General features: G+C 39.9%; 1 protein-coding gene across 1 annotated transcript; it reads left to right on the top strand.

Annotated features, from left to right (window-relative positions):
- Positions 1 to 2091: 2091 nt before the first annotated feature.
- Positions 2092 to 3982, top strand: gpr25 (G protein-coupled receptor 25). The gene has a single exon (XM_060921888.1). It carries the CDS (start codon positions 2099 to 2101, stop codon positions 3230 to 3232), a length of 1134 nt encoding a protein of 377 aa, XP_060777871.1. The 5' UTR covers positions 2092 to 2098; the 3' UTR covers positions 3233 to 3982.
- Positions 3983 to 18078: the final 14096 nt, after the last annotated feature.

The raw sequence follows: 18078 nt of genomic DNA, 5'->3' as shown, positions 1-18078 counted from the left end.
AGTTTAGTCTTTAACAAGTCTTGAGACTTGGGCCATTCAAGAATATTCCACTTCTTTGCTTTAATAAACTCCTGGGTTGCTTTGGCTTTATGTTTTGGGTCATTGTCCATCTGTATTATGAAACGCCGACCAATCAGTTTGGCTGGATTTGAGCACACAGTATGTCTCTGAATACCTCAGAATTCATCCGGCTGCTTCTGTCCTGTGTCACATCATCAATAAACACTAGTGACCCAGTGCCACTGGCAGCCATGCATGCCCAAGCCATCACACTGCCTCCACTGTGTTTTACAGATGATGTGGTATGCTTTGGATCATGAGCTGTACCACGCCTTCGCCATACTTTTTTCTTTCCATCATTCTGGTAGAGGTTGATCTTGGTTTCATTTGTCCAAAGAATGTTCTTCCAGAACTGTGCTGGCTTTTTTAGATGTTTTTTAGCAAAGTCCAATCTAGCCTTTTTAATTCTTGAGGCTTATGAGTGGCTTGCACCGTGCAGTGAACCCTCTGTATTTACTTTCATGCAGTCTTCTCTTTATGATAGATTTGGATATTGATACGCCTACCTCCTGAAGAGTGTTGTTCACTTGGTTGGCTGTTGTGAAGGGGTTTCTCTTCACCATGGAAATTATTCTGCGATCATCCACTACTGTTGTCTTCTGTGAGTGTCCAGGTCTTTTTGCATTGATGAGTTCACCAGTTCTTTCTTTCTTTCTTTCTTTCTTTCTTTCTTTCTCAGGATGTACCAAACTGTAGATTTTGCCACTCCTAATATTGTAGCAATTTCTCAGATGGTTTTTTTCTGTTTTCGCAGCTTAAGGATGGCTTGTTTCACCTGCATGGAGAGCTCCTTTGACCGCATGTTTTCTTCACAGCAAAATCTTCCAAATGCAAGCACCACACCTCAAATCAACTCCAGGCCTTTTATCTGCTTAATTGAGAATGACATAACGAAGGAATTTCCCACACCTGCCCATGAAATAGCCTTTGAGTCAATTGTCCAATTACTTTTGGTCCCTTTAAAAACAGGGTGGCACATGTTAAGGACCTGAAACTCCTAAACCCTTCATCCAATTTTAATGTGGATACCCTCAAATGAAAGCTGAAAGTCTGGACTTTATGTCCATGTCCATTATATAACTATAACTTGAATATGTTTCAGTAAACAGGTAAAAAAACAAAATTTGTGTCAGTGTCCAAATATGGACCTAACTGTAGTTAATAAATAACTGGCCCCATTCACTGCTAAAGTAATTACTTGAAACAAATTATTATTATAGTATTAAGACATTTAAATTTAAATCACACTTGGATGACCCATGTGTAGTAATATAAAAAGTATTTTTGTTCATAAAGTAGGAAAGAAAAAATTAAATTAATGATTTGTGGTAATTAAAAACAAGATATTTAAAGAATACTTGGAATATTCAATCATAAAATAAATTGACTTCAAAAGATAGAGCAAAGAAAAACTCAGTCAGCATGAAATAACCTGGAAAATGAATGCGGGTCATTTTTGACCCATGTCAAGAAGGGGTGTGCATATGTTTTGCATCAAAGGGTTAATAACTTAATATGGTGTGTTCTGTGGTGTTCTTGTTAGGTGCAGTTTGTAAACCTTCCTTCAAAGAACATTCAGGAAACCACAGCCACGAATTAAAAAAAAAGAAGAAGGAAAGAAAATCCCCATATGCTGTATATTTTGGGTTATTATTGTCTAGTGTGCTTTTATATAAAACATTTTGATGGAATTTGCTGCGATCACTTCTACTGATTTATGGATATGTGGTTATAGTTTTGAATTTTGGGTTTCAACTGTTGAAGATGAGCTTATAAAACTGTCAGATGTCTAGGTTTATCTAGTCATATATATATTTGGGTGTTTTGTTACTAAGTAATACAACCACAATGCATTACTGAAATATAAATTTGTCTGTGTTCAGTTGAATAGCTTCATGTATGGTTTGTTCTGGAGAACTGCTGACCCACAGGTTAGATAAAAAATAGGACCTGATGGTTATCTGTGGTTATGTCACATGTGTAAGCATGTGACTCAATAGTTTTGCTTTGCTTTGCTTTGCCAGTCAGACAAGCACAGATGGCAAGCAGCACTGAGATGGCACTCTTTCATACCAAAATGGAAAATTTCACAGATGATTACTTTAATTATCTTGATTTCAATGAAACAGTGATGCCAACGTCAGCCACTGCAGTGAAGGAGCAACTTCTCTCCATGTCTCATATCTATCTCCCCATGTTGTATTTCTTCATGTTCTTTGCTGGTTTCACTGGGAACCTGTTTGTCATCATAATTATTGGTAACAGACATAAGAAGAATGCACGTCTGGTTGATACATTTGTGCAGAACCTTGCTCTAGCAGACCTGGTGTTTGTCTTCACGTTGCCCCTATGGGCCATCTCAGCTGGAAAGTATGACCACTGGCCTTTTGGGGAGCTGCTGTGCAAGGTCAGCAGCTACATCATAACAGTCAACCGCTTTTCCAACATTTTCTTTCTCACGTGCATGAGTGTGGACCGCTATCTCGCCATAGTGCGCCTCATGGACTCCCACTTTCTCCGGAGCAGCAAATGTATTCATCTCACCTGTGGAGTGGTATGGGGATCATCTCTGATCCTGGGTACACCATCACTGGTTTATCGCAAGTTGAATGTTGAAAGTGCCTCTTGCATAGATGACCTGGAGTCCTCCTTCTTCCAAGGTATGATTCTACTGACAGTTTTTCTGACATTTGTGCTGCCTGTGATGATTATCCTCCTGTGTTATGGCTCAATCATGGTCAAACTGCGGAACCACTGGGTCACTGCTGGAAATTCACGTGCTGAAGCTCGATGTCGACATTCTCTCAAAATTGTTTTCACCATCATTACAGTCTTTCTGATATCTTGGCTGCCCTACAATGTGTTAAAGACAATTCAAGTTATCTCCAAGATCAGTAATGTCAAGCTGGATGATGACACCTACAAGTATTTGGCCAGAGGGCTCATTATCTCCTCCTGCCTGGCCTTCCTCAACAGCTGTCTGAATCCAGTCATCTACCTGTTCTTGGATAAGCATTTCAGACGCAGTGCAGCTGCACAGTGCAAGTTCTGCATGGGCAAGGGTGATGTACAGCAGAGTTACATGTCCTCTAACTCAACTGCTTCAAATGGTATTTCAGAGAGCCTGGGAAGCACTGCAATCCGAGGCCATATCACCCTCACTCAAAAGTAATGCACTCTACTCAGCCACATCTGTCTTCAGCTTATAGCTTTACATGAATTTAGCTTTATTATTAAAAACAGAAATATGCTCAAATGTGTTTTTATTATAATATTTTATGAATGCGTGAATGGATTAGATCAGTATCTTGCAGCAGGATGTGTTAGTTATTATGCTTGAGGAATATTCTAATTAATTTTTAACAACATTTGGTGTTTTGTTTTTAGACAGGAAGGTACTCCTGAAATGAGTGCCAGAAAATAATTTTCAGGATTTTACTCCTGTTTTTTTTTTTTTTAAAGTTATAGATTCAACAAAGCCAGTTAGATATTTTTATGAAGTTGTTTGTGTGGCTGACTGTTTTGCTGAACAGCAAGTTCCAAATGTTAGGGGAGAAAATGCCCCAACTATTTCCTTTATGACTTTAAGCAAATTATTGGTGAAACTGCTTATCAGTAATTTCAACACGTCTGACATTGATTTTAATAAATGCAGAAATTAATTGTACTACTTTCTATGTTTTTCCTTTTATTAACATTATACATTTTAACAACTCATAGATTTGTTAAATATTGGATTTAAAATAGCAAACATTATTGCCTTTAGACTCAGATTGCACTCATTTCTGCTTAATGTGCAGTTACTTCACAGTTCACAAAACATAAACTACAGTAATTTAAGTCCATTGTTATTATTTTCATTGTTATTATTTTTCAGTCATTGATCCATTTTATCCATGTAACATAAAATGGTCTTAAAGTACTTATTTTGTATTTCCTCTTTATCAGTGATGTGTTTATTTGTGCTATGGAGCCATTATGTAGTCTGGCAATTCTCGAAATAAAGTGTAAAACTATATATATAATAAATATATATATTTTTATATATATAAATAAATAAGTTATAATTATGTTTTTATTTTACTCATTTGCCATCAAATAACATGGTACAGACATTTCATAATTATCAGTGAAAAAACAAACTACAGTAATTTAAGTCCATTGTTATTATTTTTTCATTTTTCATTGAATCAGCCAATTCAATTTTTTTTTGTCAACATTCCTACCTTGTTCAGATCACAGGAGGCCTTTTTAAAATTTCTCTTCACGTTCCATTAGCTGAAAAATCTGAATGCCAAAGACAAAATGCCTTAATGACTCATTTTAGCCATTCACCTATTAAAATAAAACAGAAATTGTATTGTAACCAATACAATTTGGATGGATGGATGTATTGTAACTAACACAACTTAAAATTCCATTTTCTCATGACAAAACGATTAGTAGATGTCGTACAGAATAAGCGGCTACAGATAATGGATGGATGTATTGTAACTAACACAACTTAAAATTCCATTTTCTCATGAGAAAATGATTAGTAGACGCCAGACATGAGAGGTCAATGGTTCACACTTAGCCACACAGTTTTGCAAGTCTCTTTTCAAATGAGTCACACAGTAGTTTTGCAAGTCGGTGGTTACCGTTTATGCCAGCGTGAACTTTCAGTCTCTAGTTGGTTCTAGTTTTGCCTCAGACAATTATCACAAACAACTTTATTCTGTGTTCAGGGATAGTTACAGACTAAAATTCAGGAATATGCTGTTTCTAATTTTTTTTTTTTAGTTGGGGGGGAAAGGTTCTTACATAACAATTATTATATAATTTACAGAGATTATAAATATTTACACTTTCAATTCCAAAAATTGCTTTTTGTTTTTCTGGTTTACAACAAGAAAACATAAATTTCCTAATTGAACTATAAAATTATCTGAACAGATAAGAAAAGGATAAGCAAACATGCACTGAAAAAACCTTATTCGGAAATATTGAAGTAGCTTATATTTTTAAAATTGGAAAACAATTGATAAATTTAGATATAATTAAATATTTGTTAATTTAAATAGACAAACATTTAATTAAGTGCAAATTATTTATTAGGAGAGCTGGTTGAGAGGTCAACCATTCATATTATGTGGGACATGAGTTTTGAGATAGATCAGTATGAGTTCAATGTATAACGTTAACAGAAAAAAAAATGTAGGTTGGTATTTTCATTTTGACACCATCACAAAATTATTGGGAAAGATCACTGAATAGAACTGAAAAGAACATTGGTATATTTTTATTTTTGCATCATTACTTTTTACACAAATAATCAAATTTACACAACTCTGTAGTAAATTAAGGAATTCCACTACTGTATTGTTTGAATTCATCAGTTTACTACATAGTTTTTGGTGTAACAAGAAGTCTACCTTTAGTAATAATAATTTTGTAAATACATTCAAGAATTAGACTAAAACTGGTTGGACCAACTATAATCCAAAAACACAACTTCCTGTAAGCTGCAAGTGAGCGGCAAGGGTGAACACAACTAAGCACAAAACGAACTTTTATCTGAACTGATCTGTTACCACTCAGGGAATGCAGACAGTCACTTTGCTATGGTATGAGAGAGAGCTGTTTTTCAGAAACTTTCCTTTTACCTACCCTGACACTGTCATACTTTTAGTTTGATTTTGAAACCTCCTTGAATTCCATCATGTATCTGCTGTTCACTGGTAAAATAAATCAAGGGTATTTCACTGACTAGCGTAGAACAAAACGTTGAGTATGCTGTGTTAAACCATTTGAGAAATTATTCAAATGCAGTATTGTTTTTAATGGTGTTTTATGACTCATAGCACTGTCTCTATTTTATCCCAGAAATGTATTAATTATTCAGGCAAATATATAATCCCAGAATGCATGAGAAAAATAAATTAAAATGAATCTCAGCAAATAGAATAAATGAAACTAAACTATGAAGACGTGCAAGTCTAGACACACTACAGATGTCTCCTAGTTCCTATAGCCTAGAATAGATAACACAGGAAGTTGTGTAACATGCTGAGACTCTAAAGGTTAGACTATTTGTAAAGCTTTCACTTTCAAATATTATTGTTGCAATAAAATATTCATTGCATCTATGTTTTATACAATCAATTAATGATAAACTAAGTGAAACAGATGTAAATTTAAATATGTAAATTTGGATACAGTCTTACCTAGATCTTTCAAAGTAGTGAGACCTGTTGGTCACCTAAGACAGTTTTTAATACAGTTAAGTGGCTCTGAAAGGCATTTTTAAATAAAAAGAGGCAACTATAAATAAAAACAAATCAACTTGAAATAAAAATAGGCAAATTCAAATGCAAAGAAATCAACTTTAAATGAAAGGCAATTTTCAAATTAAGTCAAATAAAAAAGGAATCTCAGCAAAAAAGCTTTAAATAAGAAGGCATCTTTAAAAAAGAAGTCATAAATAAAGAGTCAACTTTTAAAAAAAAATTAAATCAACTTTAAATGAAAAGTCAATTATAAAGTTAAAAGCATCAACTTTAAATAAAAAAGACCCAACTTTTATTTATGACGTCTTTTTAGCTACTGACTCTGGTCACTGTGTAATCCTTGTGTTCCTAGACTTAACTGCTGCTTTTGACACAGTGGACCATGACATACTGATTGATCGTTTGGAGCAGTGGGTGGGCATCAGGGGCTCGGCATTGGAATGGTTCAGGTCTTACCTGTCTCACCGGACATTCTGTGTCAGCCTTGGTGACTCTGTGTCCTCCACTGCTCCTCTCTCATGTGGGGTCCCACAGGGTTCAGTGCTGGGCCCTCTTCTATTTTCTTTGTATCTTCTTCCACTTGGTTCCATTCTCAGGAAGCATGGCATTCTTTTCCACTGTTATGCTGATGACACTCAGATTTACGTGCCCCTAAAAAAGTCTGATTCATACTCCCTTAAGCCATTGTTAAATTGTTTAGAGGATGTCAAGGATGTCTCTAAACTTTTTAAATTTTAATGAAAAAAAGACTGAAGTGATAGACTTTGGTGGCACCTCTGTGACCCCCTCAGTCGATCTGGGTTCCTTGGCACAATATGCCAAACCTATAGTTAATGATTTGGGGGTAAAAGTGGACGGGGACCTTAAGTTTGATAGCCAGATTAAAGCAGTAGTGAAAGGAAGCTATTTTCAGTTGCTGCAGTTGGCAAAAATAAAACCTTTTTTACCCAGACAGCACTTTAAAACAGTAATTCATGCCTTTGTGACCACTCGGTGCACAATGCACTTTACTGCAATGCACTTTATATGGGGGTCAGTGGGTCCTCCATTGCACATCTTCAACTAGTACAAAATGCAGCCGCACATCTTTTAACTGGCACAAGGAAATTTGAGCACATTTTACCGATTTTAGCTTTGCTCCACTGGCTACCCATCCATTTTAGAATTCATTTTAAAATTATTTTATTTGTTTTTAAATCTTTAAATGGTCTTGCTCCATCATACCTCTCTGAGCTGCTATACCCCTATTGAGGTTTTTCACCTACATGACCAAGTCATGTGAGGCTGCCATTTTGGACGTCACGGCTCGAATCAGTTTGAATGCGAGGAAGGCGACAAACGAAAAACATAAAAGAAAAAGGAGCGAGATGCAGAAAACACCTTCACTATCCAGCGACGTAGGGCATTTACAGGGCGAGCAGAGGGAGAGGTATTTGCAAAAATTGAGGTTAGCAGGCTTAGAGAACGACGTTTACCTGCTTCCACCAGGATTGTTCACTGACGTACGGAAGTACACGAAGCCCTCGTCTTTACCTGACTTCGGCCCACATGATCTGTATACCTATGTTGTTAAAAACCCATCGCCATACACAGGTATTGATCTGAAAGCGTATAAGAGTTTGGATACCTACAAATATTTTGTGTCAGGCTGGGTAACATGCCTACATCAGCGGGTTGTCCCTGGAGCCGGTGGTCGCCATCTTATTACAGCTAAGGTTTGTTCACATTTTCATTTACTTTCGGTCCTCAGGATAAACAAAATATAATAAATAATGATGTATAATAATGAAAATATAATAAATAATGAATATAATAATAATAATATATGAATCAATGAATTGTGTAGTGTACTTCACGTCAATAAATTGCTGCATTGTCTTGTAACTGTCAGTCCTGCACGCTGTGGCGCGTACACCTGAAGGCGCGTCTCGGGCTGCGCACGGGTCAAGCGGACTCCAGCACGCGCACTGTTAATGATGTGCACCTGAACTTAATTAAGGAGCTATGTGTGCACCTATGGACTGTGCTGATGCATTATCAGTGCGAAGTATTACCAGTATGTACAAATGTATTACCGAGCCTTTCTACCCATGGTTCTGATGGCATGTTTCTTGTTCTAGTTCACGCTTTGCCTCTGATATCCTGTTTGCGCCTCGCTCGACCCTTTTGCCTGTTTTACGATTTGGATTTAGCCTGCCGTCTTGGACTGTTTATCTTTGTGTGTGTTTTGTGCACTTTGTAAATAAACTGCACTGTTATTATTATACTGATTACATCTACACTTACATAGGTAGGCACCTCGCGTATCTGACAGAATACTTCGCCCAGCAATGGATGTAGCAGAGGTTTTTCAATATGCGATTCCACACCGCTTCCGGGTTTCCCTGTCTCAGCCCCTCGCTTCGCATTTCCGGCTGAAGTCTGACTGGAGCCCCCCGGCACCCAACTACAGAATATATCACCCTATGGGATTCAACATGCAGTGTCACCTTTTTTCTGTGAGGACCTTCAAGAGCTCAAGCCACCAGAAACCATCTGGGTAAGCTTTATCCTAACATTTATTGCTGGACGAGCATGCAGATGGGTGGAATACCTGATCCGAGTCGAGCACCCATGCCTTCGAAGCTCCCAGATTTATTTGCCATGCTCAAGCTCATTTTTGAATCTTTGGTAAAGGAGGAACCCCATGAATTTTTTTTTTTTGGGGGGGGGAATCCCTCCAGTGGCTGATGGAGGAGGCCGATCCCTCCAGTGGCTGATGGAGGAGGCCGTCACTCCAGAGCTCCCTCCAGTGGCTGACACAGTGGAGGAGGCCGTCACTCCAGAGCCCCCCCCAGTGGCTGACGCAGCGGAGGAGGCTGTCGGTCCAGAGCGCCAGCCTGAGTCATCTCCTGAACTGGAGCCAGAGTCCAGCCCAGAACTCAAATCCAGCCCAGAGCTTGAGTTCACCTTCAGTCCTGGATCCAAGTCAAGTCCTGAGCTCAAGCCCACTCCTAGTCAAGAATCCAAGTCTTGTCCTGAGCCCGAGCCCCCACCGGAGCCAAGTATGATAGAGTTTTCACTCCCAGTGGGAGCTCTTTGGGAGGGGGTTCTGTCAGTCTTGCATGCTGTGGCGCGTACACCTGAAGGCACGCACATCGAGCGGACAGTTTGTGAACCCATTAGAGTTTTCTATATGAAGGTGAAATTCAAGTCAGGTGTTTTCAATCAATGGGATGACAATCAGGTGTGAGTGGGCACCCTGTTTTATTTAAAGAACAGGGATCTATCAAAGTCTGATCTTCACAACATGTTTGTGGAAGTGTATCATGGCATGAACAGAGATTTCTGAGGACCTCAGAAAAAGTACTGTTGATGCTCATCAGGCTGGAAAAGGTTACAAAACCATCTCTAAAGAGTTTGCACTTCACCAATCCACAGACAGCCTGTGTACAAATGGAGGAAATTCAAGACCATTGTTGCCCTCCCCAGGAGTGGTCAACCAACAAAGATCACTCCAAGAGCAAGGCGTGTAATAATCAGCAAGGTCACAAAGGGACCCCAGGGTAACTTCTAAGCAACTGAAGGCCTCTCTCACATTGGCTAATGTTCATGAGTCCACCATCAGGAGAACATTGAACAACAATGGTGTGCATGGCAGGGTTGCAAGGAGAAAGCCACTGCTCTCCAAAAAGAACATTGCTGCTCATCTGCAGTTTGCTAAAGATCATGTGGACAAGCCAGAAGGCTATTGGAAAAATGTTTTGTGGATGGATGAGACCAAAATAGAACTTTTTGGTTTACAGTTTTTCTGAATTACTAAAACACTAATTCCTGTTGTGTGAATCAATTGCTCAGTTGTCTAAACTCATTCAAATGAGCATTGTTTTGACAAAACCATAAACTATCTTCACCTAGTAAAACACTATTTGCAGATCTCAGTCCTTCCTTTTGCAAAACTCTAAACACATTCTCATGCAATAAAACACAGTTGTCACTGTGATGCACTTGTGATGCATAATGGTGGCAAGTGGCAAAATATGAACACAAATGAAACGCATGTGCCATCCATTGAACACAACGATTCAAAATTGATCACACTTGTTTCTCATCATTGGCGCCGAGTCCTTTTTCCCGCGAGTGCCGGCGTTAATTACTAATCCTTTTTTAACTTTTTTTTCTATAAATAAATTTCCAGTATCGTCTTCATTTTTATTATACTGTCGCTTTCATTTTTGTACTTTTCACTTTCGCTTTCCTTTTTCCGTTTTTTTTTCCGGTTTTTTCTCTTTCTTTTTTCGGAAGAACGCAGAGACCGGAAGCTTTCTTTTTCTCTCCTCCTGTGTAAAGTCCACAAGCGGAGGCCATCTGATCTGCTTTAATATCAACAGATCTTCATTTAAGGTACGTGAATCTTTTCATCATGGCACACCTTCAGCCTGTTCAGTGTGCTGAGTGCAGGATGTTTAGTCATTCTTCCTCCGTCACGAGCGATAGCTCTATTAGCTTTACTTGTGATAAGTGCAGATTAGTTAGCTCTCTGACGGAGAAGATTTCAGTGCTAGAAGCGCGTGTCCAGGCTTTAGAGCAGGTTAGTGAGCGTGAGAACAGTGTAGTTTCTGTTAGGGAAAGTCTGGACGCCCTAGGTGGAGTTAGCAATCCCCCAACTCCGGCATTAGAGCCCTTACAGCGGGGCGAATGGGTGACGGCTCGGCGGCATAAGCGTAGAGCCAAAGCTACCGCTGAGGCTCGCCCACGGGAGCACCACTCCTCTCCGCGTCACGTGTCGAACAGGTTTGCTCTCCTTAGTGATGCACCCACTGAGAAACCTGAAAGAGCTCTGGTTATAGGGGACTCTATCATACGGCACGTGAAATTAGCTCAGCCTTTAGGGGCACCAGCAGCTTTAGTCAGGTGTATACCGGGAGCCAGGGCGCCGGACATAGCAGGTAATCTTAGGGTCCTAGGCAAGCACAGGTTCTCAAAGATAGTTATCCATGCAGGAGCTAATGATATACGCCTTTGTCAGTCTGAGGTTACTAAGAGTAACTTTGTAGAGGTGTTTAAATTAGCGAAGGCGATGTCCGATGCTGTAGTATGCTCTGGCCCCATCCCAATGCGGCGTGGCGATGTAGCTTACAGCAGGTTATGGTCGCTAAACTGCTGGCTGTCCAGGTGGTGCTCTGAAAACAGTGTGGGCTTTATAGATAATTGGGCTAATTTTGAGGGCACTGCTGGCCTGTTAGGGCGGGACGGTATCCATCCCACTCGGGAAGGTGCTGCTCTCATTTCCTGCAGCATAGGTCATAGTCTCAGAACAGGCCTAGTTAATTTCTGACAATCCAGAGCCAAGGCCAGGGAGCAGACGAACAGGCTAAACCGACTGTCTGCTAGCTGCACAGAGTCGTCACTCAGGGCCCACTACATCGAGACTGTGTCTGTTCCCCGAGCTCAACAAAAAGGTAGAAATTTTCAGAGAGTTTGTTCCAGTAACCTAATCAATATAAAATTAGATCAGACTGACTGTACAGCTGCTGCCAGCACCTTTGATCTAAAGGTGGGGCTATTAAATATTAGATCTCTTACATCTAAAGCGCTAATGGTTAATGAACTCATTACTGATCAGGAGTTTAATGTACTGTGTTTAACAGAAACATGGATTAAGCCAAATGAATATATAGCATTAAATGAAGCGAGTCCTCCTGGATACAGTTATATACACCAGCCTCGTCTAACTGGCAGAGGAGGAGGTGTCACGGTTATTTATAACGATTATCTAGGTGTAACACACAAACCTGGTTATAAATTTAATACATTTGAAGTTCTTCATACTCATATAATGTATGTAGCCTCGAAAAATAAGTCTACCCAGTTAATTCCATTGCTTATTTACAGGCCCCCGGGGCCATATTCTGAGTTTCTTTCTGAATTTGCAGATTTTATCTCAGATTTGGTTATTTCCTTAGACAAAGCTTTAGTTGTCGGAGATTTTAATATTCACTTTGATAACCCAGAAGAACCTTTAAAAACAGCATTTGTGTCCATCTTAGATTCAGTCGGGATTAAGCAGAATGTCATAGGACCGACCCATAATGGTGGTCACACCCTTGATCTAATACTAACATTCAGATTAAACGTAGACAATATAGTCATACTTCCACAGTCTGAAGTTATCTCAGATCATTGTCTCATCTCATTCAAAATATGTCTGAGTAATAATATATGCACCTCACCACGCTACTGTATTAAACGTACTTTCACGTCAACTACTGCACAGAGCTTTATAAATGAAATTTATAAATAAAATTAGCACCCTGGTATAATGATGACACTCGCACATTAAAACAGACCACTCGAAAATTGGAACGTAAATGGCGTCAAACAAAATTGGTAGTGTTCAAATTGGCGTGGAAGGAGAGCTTCCTGAAATATAAAAAAGCTCTTAGTGCTGCGAGATCAACATATCTCTCCTCCCTAATAGAAGATAACAAAAATAATCCTAGATTCCTATTTAATACTGTAGCAAAATTAACCAGGAATAAGTCCACTATCAACACATGCACACCTGCAGTATGTAGTAGCAACGACTTCATGAATTTTTTTAATGACAAAATTGAGAATATCCGACAAAAAATTCAAACTACTAATTTAAGGTTAGACAATGAAAGTGACCTTGTAGTTAACAATATAACTGTATCAGATCATCAGTTAGAATGTTTTACTCCCCTAAAAGAAACTGAATTACTTTCATTAATCTCTACATCAAAAGCCTCAACTTGCGTACTAGATCCCTTACCGACACATCTATTCAAACAGATAATGCCTGGAGTAATTGAACCGCTTCTAAAAATAATAAATTCTTCTCTTATGATTGGCTATGTACCCAAATCCTTTAAACTAGCAGTTATCAAACCCCTGATTAAAAAACCTGACCTTGATCCCTGTCAGCTGTCCAATTATCGGCCAATATCAAACCTCCCCTTTATCTCCAAGATCCTTGAAAAAGCTGTGGCACAGCAGTTATGCTCATATTTACATAGGAATAACATCCATGAAATGTATCAGTCAGGATTTAGACCTCATCATAGCACAGAGACAGCACTGGTTAAAGTAGTAAACGACCTACTGTTGGCGTCTGATCAGGGCTGTGTCTCGCTACTTGTGTTGCTTGACCTTAGTGTAGCATTTGATACCATTGATCATTCCATTCTTCTGGATAGACTAGAAAATGTTGTGGGAGTTAAGGGAATGGCCCTCTCCTGGCTCAGGTCTTATCTAACTGATCGTTATCAGTATGTCGATATAAATGGTGATATTTCTAGACGTACCGAGGTAAAGTTTGGTGTTCCACAAGGTTCTGTCTTGGGTCCACTGCTTTTTTCTCTATATATGTTACCTCTGGGCGATATTATTCGTAAACATTGTATTAGATCACTGTTATGCTGATGACACACAGTTGTATGTCTCTGCAAAACCTGATGAGAGACACCAGCTTAATAAAATTGAGGAATGTGTTAAGGACATTAGACACTGGATGCTTATAAATTTCCTTCTGCTTAACTCTGACAAGACTGAAGTACTTGTGCTAGGACCACATACAGCTAGAAGTAAGTTTTCTGATTACACAGTAACTCTGGATGGCCTTTCTGTTTCTTCACGTGCAGCAGTAAAAGACCTCGGAGTGATTATTGACCCCAGTCTTTCATTCGAAACTCACATTGATAACATCACCCGGATAGCTTTCTTTCATCTCAGAAATATTGCAAAGATAAGAAATTTAATGTCATTGCATGATGCAGAAAAACTAGTCCATGCTTTCGTTACCTCCAGGTTGGATTATTGTAATGCCTTACTGTCTGGATGTTCCAATAAGTGCATAAACAAGCTCCAGTTAGTTCAAAATGCCGCAGCAAGAGTCCTTACTAGAACTAGAAAATATGACCACATCACGCCTGTCTTATCCACACTGCATTGGCTCCCAATCAAATTTCGTATTGATTATAAAATACTACTATTGACCTTTAAAGCACTAAATGGTCTCGCACCACAGTACCTGAGTGAACTTCTGCTCTTCTATGACCCGCCACGCCTACTTAGATCAAAAGGTGCAGGCTATCTGCTGGTACCTCGTATAGTGAAGGCTACATCAGGGGGCAGAGCCTTTTCTTACAAAGCCCCACTGTTATGGAACAGCCTTCCAAGTAATGTTCGGGAATCAGACACAGTCTCAGCATTTAAGTCTAGGCTGAAAACATATCTGTTTAGTCAAGCCTTTTGTTAATGGTGTTTATGAGGTAAAGGAGTAGATCTGGAGGGTCCTCAGACATAGAGTGTTTTGGTAAACTGGGATGTATGGATGCTGTCAGTCCCCACTCGCTTGCTCACTCGAGTTTGTTGACGGTGCAGTGGCTGGCTGCTTTATGTCCCGGGGCTCCCTCATGCCTGTGTTACCTTCTGGCTCTCTCCTTTTAGTTATGCTGTCATAGTTAGTTGCCGGAGTCCCTGCTTGTACTCGGTGCAATATGTATACTGTTCCTACTTATTCAGGTGACATTGGGCATACCTAACCACCTGTGTTTTCTTTCTCTCCCCCCCCACCCCAAATCTGTCCCTCTGAGTTACATGGAGTCAACAGGAAATCTTTTGGTGGAGACGGTGGGGACCTCGACTGGCTATCGTAGCCTGCAGGGAATCGGCCGTCAGACATTCTGTCGCATGTCCCAGACCCGGTGAAATGTAACTGAATTGTCTTGGCCAGGCCTAAGGGTCCCATCTGCATCTCATCATTGCTGAGGAGTGTGCTCCCATCACCCAATCAAGCATCCAGCCAGAGCAGGTCATGATATATTTTTTACCATATTAACATGCCATTGTGCGTCATGCCTGATGTAAAGACTCTCGTCTCTGCGAGCCTACCACACAGATTTAATACTTGTCATTTTTAGGGCATACCTAACAACGTGTTTTCTTTCTCTCCCCCCCCATCTGTCCCTCTGAGTTACATGTTGATCCTGGGATTGAGATGCTGGCCTCTTCTGCCCCTCGGACCTGCTTGATCCATCCTGGTGCCCTGTGTCTGGTCGGAGTTTTATCGCCCCACTCCTGTGAAGGACGGCCCCATGAGGACAGTTGAGGGTTATACCTGTTAAAACTGTTAATATTATAGTCAGGCTGTCTGTTGTTGCCCAAATGAGGATGGGTTCCCTTTTGAGTCTGGTTCCTCTCGAGGTTTCTTCCTCATGTCGTCTGAGGGAGTTTTTCCTTGCCACCATCGCCACAGGCTTGCTCATTGGGGATAGATTAGGGATAAAATTAGCTCATGTTTTAAGTCGTTCAAATTCTGTAAAGCTGCTTTGCGACAATGTTTATTGTTAAAAGCGCTGTACAAATAAACTTGATTTGATTTGATTTGATTTGACCATGACATGACAACCAATATAAGCCACTTCAAAGTGCAAGCAGGTTGGTCCTGCAAGCTCATGACAACAATGGATCAGAGACACAGAGGATGAGTGCATGTAAGAGGAGGTAAAGGCAGAGGACAAGAAGGAGGCAGAGGAAGACAAAGAATGGCAATTTCTGATGAAATTCTGGCTGCCGTCATAGACCATGTACTGGTGCATGGCATGACCATGAGGGAGGCAGGCCAAAGAGTCCAGCCAAACATCAGTCGATTCTCTGTGTCCACCATAATCCGGAGATTCAGACATGAGAACAGGTACAGTCTACTTTACTGGACTGTTTTATCATTGAAAGCTTACAGTACTACTGTATACTGTATATATATTTCAGAACATTACATATATTTTGCACATTCTCTTTTTGCAGAATTGCAAGACTGCCATACGGGAGTGGGAGGACACCCATGTAAACACCCCAGCAGGAGGCCATTGTAGTTGACATTGTCCGTCAAAACAATGCCATTACACTACGGGAAATACAGCAACAAATTATTCAAAACCACACAGACTTCGAGGGAATCAGTAGTGTGAGCCTTTCTACCATAGACCCCATATCCTCCATCGCAACAGGATACGAATGAAACAAGTGTACAGAGTGCCCTTTGAACGTAACTCTGAAAGGGTGAAGGAGCTGCGATTTCAGTATGTACAGGTAAGTGTACAGTTAGTTATGGTACTGTACTATATATATATATTACTGTCAAGTTCAATAGCATCACATTACATATACAATGTATGTTAGTGAAGAATGCATACATTGTACTCCACAGCATAGGCCTGTCTCTTTGAAGCACTTAAAAAACTACAACCCCGATTCCAAAAAAGTTGGGACAAAGTACAAATTGTAAATAAAAACGGAATGCAATAATTTACAAATCTCAAAAACTGATATTGTATTCACAATAGAACATAGACAACATATCAAATGTTGAAAGTGAGACATTTTGAAATTTCATGCCAAATATTGGCTCATTTGAAATTTCATGACAGCAACACATCTCAAAAAAGTTGGGACGGGGCAATAAGAGGCTGGAAAAGTTAAAGGTACAACAAAGGAACAGCTGGAGGACCAATTTGCAACTCATTAGGTCAATTGGCAATAGGTCATTAACATGATTGGGTATAAAAAGAGCATCTTGGAGTGGCAGCGGCTCTCAGAAGTAAAGATGGGAAGAGGATCACCAATCCCCCTAATTCTGCGCCGACAAATAGTGGAGCAATATCAGAAAGGAGTTCAACAGTGTAAAACTGCAAAGAGTTTGAACATCATCTACAGTGCATAATATCATCAAAAGATTCAGAGAATCTGGAAGAATCTCTGTGCGTAAGGGTCAAGGACGGAAAACCGTACTGGGTGCCTGTGATCTTCCGGCCCTTAGACCTTATGCATCACATACAGGCATGCTTCTGTATTGGAAATCACAAAATGGGCTCAGGAATATTTTCAGAGAACATTATCTGTGAACACAATTCACCGTGCCATCCGCCGTTGCCAGCTAAAACTCTATAGTTCAAAGAAGAAGCCATATGTAAACATGATCCAGAAGCGCAGACGTCTTCTCTGGGCCAAGGCTCATTTAAAATGGACTGTAGCAAAGTGGAAAACTGTTCTGTGGTCAGATGAATCAAAATTTGAAGTTCTTTATGGAAATCAGGGATGCCGTGTCATTCGGACTAAAGAGGAGAAGAACGACCCAAGTTGTTATCAGCACTCAGTTCAGAAGCCTGCATCTCTGATGGTATGGGGTTGCATTAGTGCCTGTGGCATGGACAGCTTACACATCTGGAAAGACACCATCAATGCTGAAAGGTATATCCAGGTTCTAGAGCAACATATGCGCCCATCCAGACGACGTCTCTTTCAGGAAAGACCTTGCATTTTCCAACATGACAATGCCAAACCACATACTGCATCAATTACAGTATCATGGCTGCGTAGAAGAGGGGTCCAGGTACTGAACTGGCCAGGCTGCAGTCCAGATCTTTCACCCACAGAAAACATTTGGCGCATCATAAAACGGAAGATACGACAAAAAAGACCTAAGACAGTTGAGCAACTAGCATCCTACATTAGACAAGAATGGGTTAACATTCCTATCCCTAAACTTGAGCAACTTGTCTCCTCAGTCCCCAGACGTTTACAGACTGTTGTAAAGAGAAAAGGGGATGTCTCACAGTGGTAAACATGGCCTTGTCCCAACTTTTTTGAGATGTGTTGTTGTCATGAAATTTAAAATCACCTAATTTTTTCTCTTTAAATGATACATTTTCTCAGTTTAAACATTTGATATGTCATCTATGTTCTATTC

The sequence above is a fragment of the Neoarius graeffei genome, chromosome 1 (assembly GCF_027579695.1).
Source record: "Neoarius graeffei isolate fNeoGra1 chromosome 1, fNeoGra1.pri, whole genome shotgun sequence".
Classification (NCBI taxonomy): Eukaryota; Metazoa; Chordata; class Actinopteri; order Siluriformes; family Ariidae; genus Neoarius; species Neoarius graeffei.
Note: the sequence above shows the minus strand (reverse complement) of the source record. Positions and strands in the feature narration are given on the sequence as shown.

Coding starts and splice junctions, on each gene's coding strand:
- gpr25 (XM_060921888.1), top strand. CDS start 2,099: ATGGCAAGCAGCACTGAGATGGCACTCTTTCATACCAAAATGGAAAAT.